The 17,884-nt window shown below is 42.1% G+C and overlaps 1 protein-coding gene across 3 annotated transcripts in view; it reads right to left on the reverse strand.

The window, feature by feature from the left end:
- Filip1 (filamin A interacting protein 1) overlaps positions 1-17,884 on the reverse strand; it is a 160,733-nt gene that overhangs the window by 29,114 nt on the left and 113,735 nt on the right. For all 3 annotated transcript variants that reach the window (XM_029543419.1, XM_029543418.1, XM_021207023.2), the window contains exon 4: positions 15,771-15,949. In XM_029543419.1, coding sequence (XP_029399279.1) covers positions 15,771-15,949 — 179 coding nt within the window. The remainder of the gene's footprint in view (positions 1-15,770; positions 15,950-17,884) is intronic.

Raw genomic sequence — 17,884 nt, forward strand, 5'->3', positions numbered from 1 at the left:
GAAGAAGAAGAAGAAGAAGAAGAAGAAGAAGAAGAAGAAGAAGAAGAAGAAATCCCTACCCACCATATTCACTCACACCTTTGCTATCAGAATATGTCTAACTTCTTGATGATGCAGACTGGGTATAATTGTTACTGCATGTGCTAAGGTTACAGTATTATCAATGAATGAATGAATAAATAAATGTTTTTCTGTCATAGTGTTACTTTGGTTAAAGTTACCTAAAGCAACATTCATCGTTAAAGAAAAATGACAGATATTAAAATCAATGTTAATATAGATGAGGAAATGAAATTTAAGAAGGAAAGGAATGAGGGTGGCTGCCTGTGGCTGGACCTCCGGGTGGGAGGAGCATCTTGATTGACTGGCTGAGTCTGGACTTGGCAGTACTTGGTGGGTGGCTAGTGATACGTGTTCTAACACCTCTGGCTTCATCCTGTTGCCAGATATGGATCTGAATTTGGTAAGGATAGGGATTTTATCTTGCAAGGCTATTATGAGAATTAAAGAAAATGTGTAAGTTGAGACCTAGAAATCTGACACACTGTTGGCCCACAGTAAATAATTAATAATATGCTCACTCATTTTTAAAATAATTCCTTTATCAAACATAAATCGTCTAATTTTGACACAGATGCCATAAACCTCTGTGGTAAAAAGGAACCAATGGGTCAGGGTTGCTTATTCCTTGGTGGCATTTGGCACTCGCTAAGTTTCTAGAGATTCAAATATGAGTTAACAATTCCCAGGGAGACACTGATTATGCTCAAAAACCATAAAACTCTTGATTAAGAGTTAGAAACAAATGATAATAGCCAGAGGAAATATTTTAATATCTCTGGGAAATCTTGTAAAATACTATGACTTTCAATCACAGGCATGTGTTTCTTTTTTAACACCACTAAATGACTGCATTCAAGATTGATTTAATACCCCATTGCTAAGATTCATTAAAATGGATATTTATGATAATTAATTAATGGTTTCTCAATAGATGATAGTAGTTATTAAGAACCTCTTGTAGCTAAAGGAAATGTTTAAGTGGTGACATAATTCTCCTTAGACTGTGTCTAGAAATGACCCACTATCAGATCCTGAGAAGCAGAAACCTCTTTGTGAATGGCTCTGCTTTAAGAAAGAATCGTATATTCACTCTCACAATAAATACCTAACCTGCATGAACAGATCAGCCATTGTGTTGGGCATTGAGAACACAGTCTCTGTCTTGGGAGAGCCACCCTCTACTGCTAAGTGCCCGAAAGAAGAGGGATCAAAGTTGTTCACATGATGTAGCAGTGGAGTTCACTCTGTAAAGACCTTCCCTAAGGAGTGGCATTTGAGGTTGAAGGGTTAGAGGAAAGCTCAGGGACTCCAGTCAAGTTACAGCAATGCAACAATGTAACATCTTAAAATGAGGATGAGTAAGGGCAGGCTGCTCCAGGTTCTGAACCACAGTGTGACAAGAGCAAGGAGAGAAAACAGGACAGATGCCAGGTCTATTCGAGTTATTGGTAGGACATTTTCACCAGGGATAAAGGCTCCAGAGATAGCTCTGATAGGACACGGGCTTCACAGTGCAGTAGAAGATTTTCTAGTTGGCAAAAAAAAGTTACAAATCTTGTGTGTGTGTGTGTGTGTGTGTGTGTGTGTGTGTGTGTGTGTGTGTGTGTATGCATATGGAGACCAGAAGTGGACATTGGGTGTCTTCCTTAATGTTCTCTATTTTATTTACTGACTTGGCTAGTTTAGATAGCCAGCTTCCCTTGTGATCTCATCTCTCTGCCTTGAAAGTGCTAGGATTACAGGTTGGTAATCAATCACCCAGCATGTACATTGTATATGGGTATTGGATATCTAAACTCTGACCTTCACATATGTATAATATTTATCTATTTTTACTGGTGTAAGAGTGATTGATACAGGATAGATGGCCCATCCACCTCTGTGCAAATAAGGTGTAATTAAGACCAAGTTTGTACTGTAGCCTGATGTTCTTAGGAGTATTGTTCTAGGTCCAGGCCATAAATTGACCCTGTCTCTTCAAACTTAGGAGAGAATTCTACCACTTCTCTAGAAAAAAAAAAAATCATCAAGTTCTGGAGTTGCAAATATAGTCCACAAATATTAAATAAAACCTATAGGCATAAAAACCTCCTGCTTTAAATAATCTTTGTTATGGTTTAGTGTTAAACTTGTCCTATTTTGTTCTCAGTTATTGTTAATATCTCACTATTCCCATAACTCTGTCAAATATATATATGAGTATAAGAAGAAAAGTGTTTATATTATGATCAATATTGTCTGGGGTTTTGTGCAACCAGGGGCAGGCAGTCTTGAACTGTGTGCTTTGAGCACAAAGGAAGACCTCGGTATACTGCTGCCTGGTTGAACATTTTTTTGCATGGGGAATTTGTGGACATAGCCTCAAGGTGGAGGACTGGAATGTCATCAGCTTCTAAGTACAACTTTCTGGTAATTGAAAATGCCGCATGGGGCTGGTGAGATGGCTCAGCGGGTAAGAGCACCCGACTGCTCTTCCGAAGGTCCTGAGTTCAAATCCCAGCAACCACATGGTGGCTCACAACCATCCGTAACAAGATCTGACGCCCTCTTCTGGAGTGTCTGAAGACAGCTACAGTGTACTTACATATAATAAATAAATAAAATCTTAAAAAAAAAAAAAAAAAAGAAAATGCCGAAAAACGCAGTTTGAAATTCGCTTTTGCTGTGACAGATCCTTGGTCATGACCTACCAGTATCTGTAAAAAGATAATAGAAAAGGGTCAAGGTGACAAGACCCAATTTGCCGTCCGGTCATAAAGACTTAGACTTGATTCTCATAGCTCTGATGCACACAAACTAGATGTAAAGAGTTTACTAGACGCAAAGAGCATGGAGGTAGAGCAAGCCATCTAAAAGAAGCAGTTGTAACCTCCCAGATCAGCACTGGGTTGGCAGCGTAGACAAGATTTCATTTTGGGATCGGGCAGTGACAGTGGTTCTGGAAGACAATGACCAAATTCCAAATTTTAATTTGAAAGCTCAATCAACACAGCGCATTGGTGTTTGCATTTGAGAGGCTTCGAGATAAGAAATAATGAGGGTTTTTATTGGAGTAATTAGAATAAGGTCCTAACAGAAATAGCCACTCCAGGAGAAATGGAGTTTAGTAAGTAGGCAAGTGTTCTGTTTAGGACACATTTTGTTGGGAAGGCATATTTAATATTCAAAAGGGTTAGCAGAATAGACAATATGGATGCTTACCCAATCATCACTTACTTAATGAATTAAATAAACATTGTTTCATTTAAAGACCAGTTTTTCCACTTAAAGATGAGGGTTTTTTTTCTATAAATAGTAGCCTTTCTCAAACTTTTAAGTACAAATTAACTGAAATATATACTGCAGTATTCTATAATGTACTTGTTAAGTACCATGGGATTTAGTTTCCCCAGGCTGAGTCTTAAGTGGGCCAAGGAGTGCTGAATTTGAAGCTGAGCATCATCTGGCTGCCCCTGGGCCTTGTGACTGAATAGATGGCTCCAAGCAAAGTCTTCATGGGATTGTTCCTATTCAAACTGACCACAAAGGCAGATGATAACAAGGATGGGATCCCTGAGCATTTGTGATAAGGACTTAGCTTAGCTTAGAGCCAGCAGGATGTTTGTGTGTCACTTGCCAGCATAGCGTTCACTCATTTCATGTTCTGCTCCACACATGGAGTGGATGCAGAGAAGAGCATAGTAGAGAGAGCACACCAGAACACGATCACAAGATGAAAGCCTGGAGCCTGAGTTTTAGACTTGAGGTCTTCTTCCAGGATCTCCTCCTGGAGGCCTAGAGATATAGGAGTATTCTATTTAAGTGTAGTCCTACATGCAACTGTGCCTCTTTCTTTGAGACAATAGCTGTCAAATAGAAGAGACATAGGTGGCTTTTAGGTTCTTGGGCTTCAGTACCATGAAGGAGAAGAGAGAGAGAAGCTGCCATGGGATAGAACTAGAACACGCAGGAGAGGCGCCATGGGCTAGGGGCAAAGAGAACGTGGCCCAGAGGACTGCCTGACTGGAGTTAAGAGCAACCCAGATGGAACATAGGAAATAGTAAGTGATCGTTTGGGATTATGGATGAGAAAGTAAATTCTAACAACATGGAGGGTAGGCAGCTGCCCAGCTGTGGTTCTGCTTAAGACACTAAAATATAAAGGCTGTATATGTGTGTGTGTCTTTCATCCTGGACCATAAATGGTTTAAGGTGGGTAGAAACCCAATACCAGGATTTTTTAAATATTATTTTTACTACAAATTCTAGAGCACACTTACACTTCATCCTGTGGAAAGGAATCTGCAGGTCACACAGTTAACATTTTTGTTCTGAGCTAGCATTTAACAGAGATGTGTCACAGAAGGAACATGAAGCTCAGTAGCCTTGGGAATAAGTAACCATAGTGTGTAGATGTCTGGTCATTGGTGTATGGTGACAGGCAAGACAGACTCCCGTATTCCAGTTACAGGGACGGGATAAACAGGAGCTTGGGGTCATCCTTGGCTCCGTTGAGTTCACAGGCAGCTTAAGCTACATGAGACCCTGTCCCACAAACCAGAAACATAGTCTAGCAGGGCATGGTGGAGCATGCTTGCAATCCTCCAACTTAGGAGGCAAAACCAAGAGGGTCATCAGAAGTTCAAGGTCATCCTCAACTATGTAACAAACTTTATGACTAGGCTGGGCTATGTGAGACCTTACCTCAATATAACCACTCAAGTAAACAACAAGCAAAACCCCCAACTGTTTAGTGAACTCTCAGGAGCCATACAGAAATAGGAAGAAAATCCTTGTGGCACAGTGTTTCTGAACAGGAGAGGAATCAGTTGAGACCAAGCTGACCTTTAGTTTAGTTGCAGCTGGAGCTCAGATTCATCGCCTGACTATTATTTAACTAGTTTCCTGGCGAAGAGCTTCCATCCAAGAACTAAACATGTTCTGCGCTGAGCATGAAAGACCCAACCTTTGATTAATCTTTCCTGTTCAAACTTTTCACCACCGCGAAGCTCTTTCCAAATACAGGCATTCTTGGAAAAGAGACTGCACACTTGGTTAAGGAGCCAGAGAGGAGCAAACTACAAAACACTTGAAACAGCACCACCCAAGTCCCAGCTCCCTCTCAGACTCCGGGGGTTTGGAGTGCTAATCTGAGGACATCCTTCTATCACGGATAACAGGCAGAAACAGAAACCCAATACAGTTGTTCACGGAGGTGCTAAGACACAGCATGATTTTTCCAGCACTTTCCTTAACTCTTTCTTGGTATATGGACTGTAAAAACAACTGGCTGAATGTTTTAAAAATGGCCAATTTAGAGCAGCATTCCAGAGTTTGTCATCCTACAGAGCAATCTAACATCTCTGTTCAATACCTAATTTTACCCACTGTGCCAAAAAGAAACATTCACTCAAAATGCAGTGTAAGGAACAAATTCTGTGGTCAGGTGCTACAATTTGCCGCTTTTAAATTGTTTGTTTTTATAAGATGAGTCCTTTTTTTTTTTTTTTTTCCTGTCTGGAACTTAGATATCTCGCTAATTCTTCAGCTAATTAAAAAAAAAAGTATTGACATCTGGTTTTCCATATTCTGACATAAACCTTGTCAGTCAGATAGATCATTACATCCAACCTGACAACTGCCTGTAGTGCAAACAGTAGAACCAATGTATCAATAGATCAGAACATCAAAAAACAAGTCAGTAGGAAGTGGTATATTGATGGTTGGCATTCTGACTACTGGGTAGCCACCAAGGCTGTAATTACTGATGGGAACTGTAAAATCCCACCTAACTAGAACATTTGTTATGGCATTTGTAGGATGACCGTGAAACCTCATCTGTTCCGGCTCTCATGGGCTCTCTCTGATTATCCAAGAAAATAGACTTCTGTTTTTATTTGCATATTTTACTATAATATTCAGATCAACTTTTGAATCTAGACATTATCAACTTAGTCCATTCTAGACTTTGTAAATAAGTGATTTTGTAACTGAATTCTAGAATGTAATACACAACTCTGGAAAACGTGTGCATTGTTGCTACAGCTAACATCCAGGTTTTTTTTTTTTTTAAAAGATTTATTTATTTATTATATGTAAGTACACTGTACCTGTCTTCAGACACTCCAGAAGAGGGAGTCAGATCTTGTTAAAGATGGTTGTGAGCCACCATGTGGTTGCTGGGATTTGAACTCTGCACCTTTGGAAGAGCAGTTGGGTGCTCTTACCAGCTGAGCCATCTCACCAGCCCCAGGGTTTTTTTTCTTTATTTTTTCACCATTTAAAGCATTTTGGTTTGGGGAAGCTGTTGGGGGAAAAGGTTATTGTAATAGTTAAGCCAAGTTGTGTTTATCGCTGACTCTTTTCAAGATTTAAATAATCACCTGTTGGTCCTGCCCTTTCAGAGCCCATCTCCCTCCAGGTCTATACCTCCACCTGAACTCAATGCAGATCAAGCCCATCTCCCAACCCCCACTCCACAGTGCCCACTGACTCTCTCCCAGGAGGATTGTTCTAACAAGGGACACAGGAAGTCTGCTTTTACCAGGGACACAGGGGACCTTCTCTAACCAGGGACACAGAAAACCTGCTCTAGCCAGAGACACAGGAGGCCTGCTCTAACCAGGGACACAGGAAGTCTTCTCTAACCAGGGACACAGGAGGCCTGCTCTAACCAGAGATACAGTTCTGCCTGCCTCCCAGGAGACCTGCTCTAACCCAGGACACACAGCTCTACTTGCTTCCTGAGAATTCTCCAATCCAGGACACCTAGGCCAGTTAACACCAGAGATAACCAGATGGCAAAAGGCAAGCACAAGAACATAACCAACAGAAGCCAATGCAATATGGCACCCAGCTCTCCTGCTACAGCAAGCCCTAAATATCCTAAGACACACAAAGAGCAAGATTCTGATGTTAAATCCCATCTCATGATGATGATAGAGACCTTTAAAAAGGATATAAATAATTCCCTTAAAAAATGCAGGAAAACACAGTCAAACAGGTAAAGCCCTTAAAGAGAAAACAATTAAAACCCTTAAAGAAATATAGGAAAACACAATCAAACAGATGAAGAAAATGAACAAAGCAGTCCAAGACCAAAATATGGAAAAAAGAAGCAATAAAGAAAACACAAATGGAAGCAACCCTAGGGATGGAAAACCAAGGGTGGGGGGGGACAGGAACTACAGACACAAGCATCACCAAATATATAAGAAATGAAGGAGAGAATCTCAGGTGTAGAAGAATTGATGCATTGACCAAAGAAAATGCCAAGTGTAAAAAGTTCCTAACCCAAAACATCCAGGAAATTTGGGACACAATAAAAAGATTAAACCTAAGAATAATGGGAATAGAAGGGATGAAGATTCCAAATTCAAAGGGCCAGAAAAATATCTTCAACAAAATCATAGAAGAAAACTTTTCTAACCTAAAGAAAGAGGTGGCCATAAACATACAAGAAATCTACAGAACTACTAATAGATTAGACCAAAAAAAGAAAATCTGCCTGCCACATAATAATCAAAACACTAATTATACAGAACTAAGAATATTTAAAAATGTAAGGGAAAAAGACCAAGTAACATATAAAGTCAGACCTATCAGAATTATACCAGACTTCTCAACAGAGATGATAAAAGCCAGACAATCTTGGACAGATGTCATGCAGTCCCTAAGAGAACAAGAACACAAATGCAAGCCAAGGCTACTATACCCAGCAATACTCTCAATCACCATACATGGAAAAACCAGATTTTCCATGACAAAACCAAATTTAAACAATATATTCCCATTAATTCAGCCCTACAGAGGATACTGGAACAAAGTCTCCAACACAAAGATGGTAACTACATCCAAGAAAACACAAGAAATTAATCATATTGCAACAAACCCCAAAGAAGAGAATCACACTCATTCACATAGTACTACCTGCAACAACAAAATAACAGGAACTAATAATCATTGGTCATTAATATCTCTCAACATCAATAGACTCAGTTCACCGATAAAACTACACAGGCTAACAGACCAGATATGTAAATAGAACCCATCATTCTCCTGTACAGAACAAACACACCTCAGCAACAAAGACACATTACCTCAGAGTGAAGGGCTAGAAAAAGGTTTTTCAAGCAAACAGTACCAAGAAAGAAGCTGAAGTAGTCATTCTAATATCTAATAAAATTGTCTTTCAAACAAAAGTAATCAAAAGAGATAGGGAAAGACCCTTTATGCTCATCAAAAGAAAAAGATGAAATCTCAGTTATGAACATCTTTGCCTCAAATGAAAGAGCAACAACATTCGTAAAAGAAATTACCAAAGCTCAAAACACACATTGAACCCCACCCAGTAACAGTGGGAGACTTCAACACCCTACTCTCATCAATGGACAGATCATTGAAAAAGAGACACAATGAAACTAATAGAGGTTATGAACCAAATGGATGCTACAGATACCTACAGAACATTTCACCCAAAACCAAAAGAATATGCCTTCTTCTCAGCATCTCACAGACCTTCTCCAAAACTGACTGTATAATTGGACACAAAGCAAGCCTCAATAGACACAAGAAGATTGAAATAATCTCTTGCATTCTATCAGATCACCACAGACTAAGGCTGGACTTCAACAACAACAGAAACAACAAAAAGTCCACATACTCATGGAAAGTGAACAGCTCTCTGCTCAATGATAACTTGGTCAGGGAAGAAATAAAGAAATGAAAGACTTTCTAGAAATCATTGAAAATGAGAACACAGCATACCCAAACTTACGGAACACACTGAAGGTAGTGTTAAGAGGAACAGTCATAGCACTGAGTGCGTTCATAAAGAAATCAGAGAGATCCTACACTAGCAGCTTGACAGCAAACCTGAAAGCTCTAAAACAAAAAGGAACAAACACATCCAAGAGGCAGAAAATAGACAAACTCAGAGCTGAAGTCAACCATTTAGAAACAAAGAGAACAATACAAAGAATCAACAAAAACCAAGAGCTGGCTCTTTAAGAAAATCAAAAAATTGACCAGCCCCTAGCCAAAGTAACTAAAAAGCACAGACATGGAAAGAAACTCAATAAGATGCTCAAAAACTGGATCAAAAACACATGAAAAACAACATTCACTCTGATCAAATAGACTTCATCCCAGAGATGCAGGGATGATTCAATATATGAAAATCCATCAATCTACCACATAAAAAAATCACACGATCATATGATTAGATGCTGAAAAAGCCTACCTCAAAGTCCAACACCCATTCATGTTAAAAGTCTTGGAGAGATGAGGAATTCAAGGCACATACCTAAACATAATATAAGCAATATACAGCAAGCCAACAGCCAACATCAAATTAAGTGGAGAGAAACTTGAAGCAATCCCACTAAAATCAGGGACTAGACAAGACTAGACACTCTCTCCCTATTTATTCAATATAGTACTCAAATTCCTAAGTGTTGGGGTCTCTCACCTCCACTAATCACTCTCCCTCTAAACATTATATTGCGCCCCCTACAGGCGCACAGAATTTCTACTGAGAAGACCTCCCCAGATCTCCCAGAATGCAGCGTCACCAGACCGCCTCGATCCTTGGACCCACCTACATCGTCTCCGCCCACTATCGCTTGGACCGCCTACTATCGCTCGGATCTGCCTACCAGATACTCATCTCTGCTGGGATTTGAACTCCGGACCTTTGGAAGAGCAGTCGGGTGCTCTTACCCACTGAGCCATCTCACCAGCCCCATGAAACCCTTTTTTGTTGAGGTCTTTCTGTATTTTCATAGCACTGTATCACTGCGTTCCTTCTGTCCAGTCTTCCCTCATTGCATTTTTATGAAATCCAGTCTTCTGGCTGCAGTGTTGTGTCCCCTACTCCCATCCCCACGCCCCACCAACCATTCTTTGTGGGTTGGTCATTAGACTTCAGAATTTTAATTCCTCTCCTTTCTTAAAAGATGCCTGTTGCCAACCCATGAATGGTGGCCCATTCCTTTATTCCTAACACCCAGGAGTCAGAGACAAGCAGATGAATGTCAGTTCAAAGCCAGCCTAGTCTACAGAGTGACTTCCAGAACAACCTTCCAGGTGTCATCATGGGAGCCCATCTCAAAAACAAAGAAACAACAAAAAACAACAGCACCCCCCCCCCACACACACACCACATACACCAGAACAAATTAAACAACAAAGTTGTAGCAATTTTCTTGGTCAGCAGAATAAAAATAGTAAGTAGTAAGTCTCCTGGTCAAGTTTAAACTCTATGAAGTCAATGTCTGACCACTTTTCCCATTCATCTATTCCTTCCTCCTCCAGACATTTGGAGGAGGGGAGTGTTCTTTTAGTCAGAAAGTAAGAAAGCATATACAGAAAAAAATTGTTTTTCAAACTTGACTCTGCCAGTTATCTGTTGGAACAGGAACTTGTTAGCAGGAACTTAATCTGCTTCCTCATTTGTCAATGGAGACAAAAATCAACAGTACAGTTTTATAAGAAGAAAACAAGTTGGTGTGTTTGTCTCTCTCATCGGCATGGTTGATACTACCAGCTGTCAGTCAAATGCTAAGCTTGGAGAAGAGGGCTCAGATGGTTTCTGACTTAAAACATTCCCAACAATTCCAGTCCACTAGAGCAAGTTCTCAGGCATAGTAGGTCTTGGTTGTGGCTGGAGAGATGGCTCAGCAGTTAAGAGCTCTTACAGTGGTCCCTGGTTTGATTCTCAGCACCCGTTTGGTGGCTTTTGAGCACCTATAATTCCAATTTCCTGGAATCTGGTGTCCTCTTCTGGCCTTTGAGGGTACTATATATATGTGATGTACAGACATATGCAGGCAAACATTTATTCATATAAGATAAATCTCTCTTTTTTAAATTAGTAAATAGGGGCTGGAGAGATGGCTCAGCAGTTAAGAGCACTGACTGATCTTCCGAAGGTCCTGAGTTCAAATCCCAGCAACCACATGGTAGCTTACAACCATCCGTAATGAGATCTGACACCCTCTTCTGGGGTTTCTGAAGACAGCTGCAGTGTACTTACATATAATAAATAAGAAAAAAAAGAGTTTTTAAATTAGTAAATAAATAGTGGGTTTTGAGCAGCCATTTCCTAATTGAGCAAATAGAATAACACAAACTACCCTGTAGATCTGCAGGCAAATACCCACCTTTACACTGATTTAAAGAAGTTTCTTCTCCACTCAGGTCCTTAGAACTATACTCTCTACTGAAAAGCTAAAAGAATTTCTCCTGACATGCTGGTTTGTATAGTTCTCAAAAAAAAATGTACTTCAAAACCTTGACGCAATATTATATGATGTTATTTATGTTATTCCCAACCAAGCTGGTAAAATCCAAAAGCTTTACAACCTGTATTCTCAGTGGTAGATTTAGACAGAACACAAACACACACACACACACACACACACACACACTCTTCTTTTTTTATGTATCTGTGATTTTGTCCGGCATTCTTAGAGCAGCCCTAGTGAAGCTAAGGATTGAAATATCAAGACATGCAGCTCACACAGAGAATAAAGTACAAACTCTGAAGGTGATCGCCCTTGCTCAGAATTATGCCATAAAAGATCAAGGCCAATAGAAAGGTGGGCCAAACAGAATGTATCATATTATTTAATTAGGGAAGCTTCCTTTATCCAATCTTAATGCCACAGGATATTTTCATCTTTATTATCAAAATTTCAAGTTAAACTGATACCCTGTTCATGGTGTTTTTTCTTTTCAACTTGGGACTTTATGTGTAGAGGGAGACGTGTAGTATATGGTGATAATAAATTATGGCCAGTCTGTTAGCATGACACAGAAAGCAGAGAACAACTTAATTCTGATTTGTAATGTTTAATTTATAGAACTCCTGTACCAGATAAACTAAAGAACCCTTCTAAGGTGAAAAACCATTTCTGTATGGATTGTCTTTATACCCAAAGGGAAATAGCAAGGGGACGGGTTAGGGGGATTTATTTGTCCCTGCCACACACATCACCAGCTTCACTATATAATCACCCCCAGCAAAATGCATCGTAAGAAAACATGCTGGATCTGCTGCTCCAAATCTGCTTCAAAACGAGTTCTGGGGCCTCTCTGGCAATTGACTGCTCTAGAGCAGATGCTGCCTTCATAGCCCTGAGATGCCATTGATGATGTATCTCTTTATATTTTTCTATAACCACAACTCTGCTTTTTAAACTTCTGTGATCTACTTTGAACAAAAAACACCCGAATGGCAGACCCCCCCTCCCCTGGGATAACAAGCCATTTGGCATAAGGTCTCAGGCCAAAGCCTGGGTTTCTGTGTTCACTAAATGTCTAGATGTGGACTCTTAGCAATACCTGCTGCTGAGCCATATTCACAGGTCCCTTTTGATTAACTTAAACCATTTTCCAGAAAAAGGAGGAGTCCCTGGTGGAGAAGTATGAATATAGAGAATAAAGTATAGATGCTGCAGGTACAGGCGAGAGTCCCCTCTCCTGTCTGTGTATAGGGAGCACCGGTGGGGAGGGAGGCAGGGTGTGTGTGTGACAATGGTACCTTACCCTTCCACACCCAGTGGGACAAGTTTAGTGAACATGGACAAAGTCCCTGGGATGTCACACCACTTTCCTCTTTGCACATTCTCAGAATAGACCCAGAGGCACCTGAAAGGGCATTCTTGGCCATTTGTTTATTACTAACAAAAAGACTTTGGGGCGTGAACTGGCTGGTTTTACTCCTCAAAGACACAAGCTAGAGTCATCCGAGAGAAAGGAGCCTCGGTTGAGGAAATGCCTGTAGTGTATTTTTTTCAATTATTGATCACTGGGGGAGGGCCCAGCCTATTGTGGGTGGTGCCGTTGCTGGGTTGGTGTCTCAGGTTCTATAAGAAAGTGGGTTGAGCAAGCCATGAGAAGCAGGGCAGTAAGTTTGTCTTTTATGGTGTTTTGTTGAGCCATGGAAACTCTAAGATGGGGAAGAAGAGAGGGGAAAGGAAAGATATGAACAAAGACTTGGTGTGGTCAAGTAGGACTCCGGCTTATGGTCTGAAATGTGGCTTTCCAGTAGGGAGGTGAGAGGAAAAGGCACCAAGAGAGGGAGGATGGGGATGGAGAGGGAGTCAGGAGAATGATGCTATGGGATCAGGAGAAGGAGAATGGAAATTCAGATAGAGAGAGGCTGAAGATCAAGAAGAAAGAGGCCAGAGATGGGGAGAGAAGGGACAGAGAGCCAGGAGAGGCTAGGAAGCCACAGTGTGGGTAACCCAATGTCCTGCCAGCTCCTAAAAGATCTAAACACAAATGCTCACTTCAAAAGCAGGACCAACCCAGAGCATTTTAGTGGGGTAGTTTCCAAACTCTCTGGGAATGGTCTTACAGATGGTTGTGAGCCACCACGCATGTTCTGAGAACAAAGCTAGGGTCCTCTGCACAACCAGTAAGCATTCTTAATCTTCGAAGCATCTCTCCAGTCCCCTGGGTTTTTAAGGTAGTAACTCAGATAGCCCGGCATGTCCTCTAACTCACTACGCAGCCAAGGCTAGCCTTGCATTCCTGATCCTCCTACTTCTACTTCCCAAATGCTGGGAGGCCAGGGAGCTGGGGAAGGAAGGTCTAATTGCCCTAGCAGGGCTTCCTATCATGCTCTGGACACACCAGGCTTTGTTTGCTGGACCTGTAGTTTGAGACTGGATAGTAGGGGCTTCTTCTCCCTGGTTACCCAGAAATGCCAAACCAGCTCATCTGTTGAAACACAAAGCCAGCTGGCCTTGCTGACTGCAGCTTAAAAGAAACACAAAGAAACCGTAATTTAGGAATGTAGGATATACAACTTCATTACTTTCTTTTCTCCCCCTAAACCCAGTAAGAAGTAACATTACCAAAGACATAACTTTTTAAACATTAGAGATGCAACCTGTTCTACGTCATGTGTTGGTTTCAGCTTGTTTTTGTAGTCGTTTTTTTGTTGTTGTTGTTTTGGTTTTTTTTGTTTTTTTTGTTTTTTTGTTTTGAGGCAAGTTTTCCTGTAGCACAGCCTGACCTTGACCTTGTATTGCTGAGGTAGGCCCTGATTCTTCTACCTACTCCTCCCAAAGGGTGGGGGATACGGGAAGTTCAATGGCAGTGGTTTCAAACATGGGAGGAGTCACAGACAGAACCATCTGGCTGAAGGACAGGAGAAAAATAAAAGAGTGAGTCCAGCAGCTAAATAGAAAACTTTACGGCTGGGGGGTCTCTGCTGCCGGTGGCAGGTTTACGGACACACCGTGCTACAAGAATGGATGTGTAGGGTGAACACTAGGGCGCAGAGGATGCCCTGGAGGAGAGAAGTAATCTTTAGTGAATTTGGACTGATAACATGGGGACAGCCATGTCTGGGCCTCTAATAGCTCAGCCCCACAGGACAGTCAAAACCTTTCCCGGATGAGCTCGGAGGGACGACAAAGCCTTCCTCCTGGGCAGTGCAAACCATTGACCGGTTTGCACAAAAGCAAGCACCTGCAGCTTCTTTCCCTCGGAGGTTTAGAGGGTGAGACTTCCCACAGGAACTAGCTGCCTTCCCCCCTCCCTGGGCAGTACACAGTGAGCGTGCTAAGGTGCTGGGTTGTGGCAGTTGTAAGTGCTATTCGTCAGAGTGCATACACTCAACCCAACCACAGTTTGTCTGTACTTGTGTCTGTGTGTCTGTCATTTCTTCAACCCCTCACAGCCCTTAGTCGGGGCGCCAAGACCCACAGCTGGTGGATCAGGTAGAACACTTTTTGTTTTGCTTCTTAAATTTTTAAAATGTGCCACCTAGGGCTGTAGAGACGGCTCAGCAGTTAAAAGCTCTTGTAGTGGATGTGGATTTGGTTTCCATCACCCACAAGGTCGCTCACAAGTCCAGTTCCAGGGGTTTGAGGCCCTTTTCTGACATGCCTGGGCACCAGATACACATGTGGCATGTGATACATTCACATACATGTAGGCAAAACACTGTACACTCACAGGTTTTTAAAAACCTTTTAAAAATTAAAAGGGGAGTAATTTATATATATATGTATGTATCCAACAGTGGGACTGTCTACTGTGGTATTAATGGGGAAGCTTCACTTACAATTAAGTGTAGGAATTTACCTTTCTGAAAATTGGATTTCATTCCCAAAGAGAAAAATTGCATTATTTGAAATCATAGGCAGCGTGTAAGATGGCTTTTGAATGTAGGGGCTTCACTGATCAAATTCATATACAAAACTCTGAGGTTTCCTTCCAGCTTTATGGTTTTCTGACTCTAAAACTCTTGGTTAGGACCTGACACCTTACTTACGTGCATACCAAACAGTCATGCGATAATCTCATCTCAAAGTCTTCCCCACCTCTCGATCGATCTCCCCACACTCACTAAAACCATTGAGAAACCAGAATGTAAGACCCTGGGTATCTGTCACGTGATCATCTCAATAGCCTTTGACAGAATCCACCTTGGCTTCACGTACTTCAACATAATAAAAGTTATGTATGAGAAAACCCACAGCCAACATCATCGTAAGTGGAGAAAAAGTTGAAGCTCTCCCACTGAAGTCACGAGACAAGGCTGTCCACTCTCCCGCTGCTCCTTTTCAATAGCAGTGTGTGACCCCTTTTCCTTTGTGTTTCCCTTTAATGCCCTTCTCTTGCCTTGCTGCTCCAGCTAGCGCTTTGAGCCTGGCCTCTGCTGTGGGTAATGGGGGCCCAGATGTGACTGGTGCCTGTGTGCAAGTTACCTCTCTCGCTCCTGCTCCAGCAGGTTGGTGAAGTCGTCGCTCTTGTTCATGTAGTCAGTGTGTTTGTGCTTCTCGTTCTCCAGCTCGTACACGGTGCGCCTGTGACACTTCTCAGCCAACAGCAGCTGCTCCAGCATGCGGCGGTATGTCTCCTTCTGCTTTTCCTCCAGTCTGTCCAGCTGGGAGAGCAAAGCCAGGAAAGAGTTTAAGCGCCTGGCTGCATTGGCAGTGACTGTAAAGTGCTAACACTGGCCTAGGGGATTATGACCCGATGGAGAACGTTGCAGGGGAAACTGTGTGCCACCACCTTCTGCTGTTTTCTCCATGCCAATTGGCTTTATAGACCAGCCGTAATAGCCTGGCATTGCGGTACATGCCTTTAATCCCAGTCCTCTGGGGGCAGAGGCAGGCAGATCTTGGAGTTTGAGACCCTTCTGGTCTACCAGGTGAGTTCCAGGTTGGCCAGAGCTACATAGAAAAACCCTGCCACAGACAAAATAAAACAACAACAACTAGCCATAATAATTCACAAGCTTTTGGCTTGTGGTTTGAGACTCAGCCTTGTTATGCAGCACAGGCTGGCTTCCAGCTTAAAAACTCCTGGTCTCAGCCTCCGGCATGCTGGAATTACAGGTGTAATCCTGCTGTGATACCCAGTTCACAATGCTACGATTGACCTGCCAGCCTTCTGGAGTGAACTCACTAACTTTTAGGAGAATACATAATTTCTCAGGAAGTGGAGAACATCTTCCTCATCTCAGAAAAGCTTAAGATCTCACATGCACATGCATGTGTCAGACTTTTGGGAAGTAATTATCTCTGTCCTAACACAGGACTTGTAATTATCTGAATGTCTAGGGGTAGTAGAGGAAAGGTCCACAGTCCTGTTCTTGTTTTATTTTGTTTTCATTTTTCATTTTTGTCCTTTCCTACAAGACATGCTCCATGTAGGGAGGCTTTTTAGAACATTTAAAGAGTACATTTCTCTAAACGAGGTCTTACAAATCTAACTCAGGGCTGCTGTTTCTCTGAGGCCAGAGCCTCCTATCTTCATGAGACCATGGCCTCAGGAGTCCTTCAGCTCTATGTCCCCTATGACTGCACAAAGCATGTTTAGTAAATGCCGGTTCAGGAGGACCAAATATTACAGTTTTGACCACTCCTATCCCACTCCTTACCCTTTCTCTCAAACTCCAGCATGGAGCTTTTGCTCTAGCACTGCTGAGCTGAGGTGGCCCCCTGTGGGACTGTACGTGTGGAACTGGTCAGCAGAACCCTGCCCCCCACCCTCCCGTGCAGCAAGCATCCTTCCCACCAGATGCCTCCAGCAGCACCTCCAGCTGGGATGAGCTAATGACTGGACCTTGCTCCATGTTTTCTACAAAAAAGAATTCCTCTATTTCTCCCTGATCCCTTCCGAGCACACTATTCCAGGCAGAACAGACATAATACTAAAATCCACTCTCAATCTCATTAACTACTCCCTAGGCCTCCTGGGGAGCGGGTCTGCAGCGAATGTCAACACCAAAGTTGTTCTCTCTGCCTGTGTCATCTTCGCCCTCAGCTAAGGAAGGGGCCATACTAATTTGAAGGCGCCGTTTGGAATACGGTACCAAGTATATAAGGGTCGTTGACTTTTCATTTACTTTGCATCTTGCATTCCATAGCATGATACATTGAGCTCTGAAGGCCCAGACTCCACTGTGACCTCAATCTCTCCAAATAATTGTATGGGAAAGATGCTAATGTTATGAGTTGGATGGTAGATGGAGAAATCCTGAGAGATAGAGATTGTATGGGCATCAGTAGAGAGTAATAGCACATAGAAATAGCAAATGTTTTGGTGCAGCCTCAGCAGAGTAGACTTGGGCTGGATCACTGGAGTGGGCTCCTGGAATTGCTGTGGATAACATTCACCTCAACACATTTCATTCAGTTTGCTGTAATCATGGTTACATTATGAGGAAGTTAGTCTTCTGGATTCAGTACCCAAGGCTGAGACATTCCTGCACAGTGTGGTAAATTCTGTTTAAAAGCATTAGTGTGGGCTCTAGCTTTCAATCTTAAATTCTTGACAGATCTCTCTCTCTCTCTCTCTCTCTCTCTCTCTCTCT

The sequence above is a fragment of the Mus pahari genome, chromosome 10, assembly GCF_900095145.1.
Source record: "Mus pahari chromosome 10, PAHARI_EIJ_v1.1, whole genome shotgun sequence".
Taxonomy (NCBI): domain Eukaryota; kingdom Metazoa; phylum Chordata; class Mammalia; order Rodentia; family Muridae; genus Mus; species Mus pahari.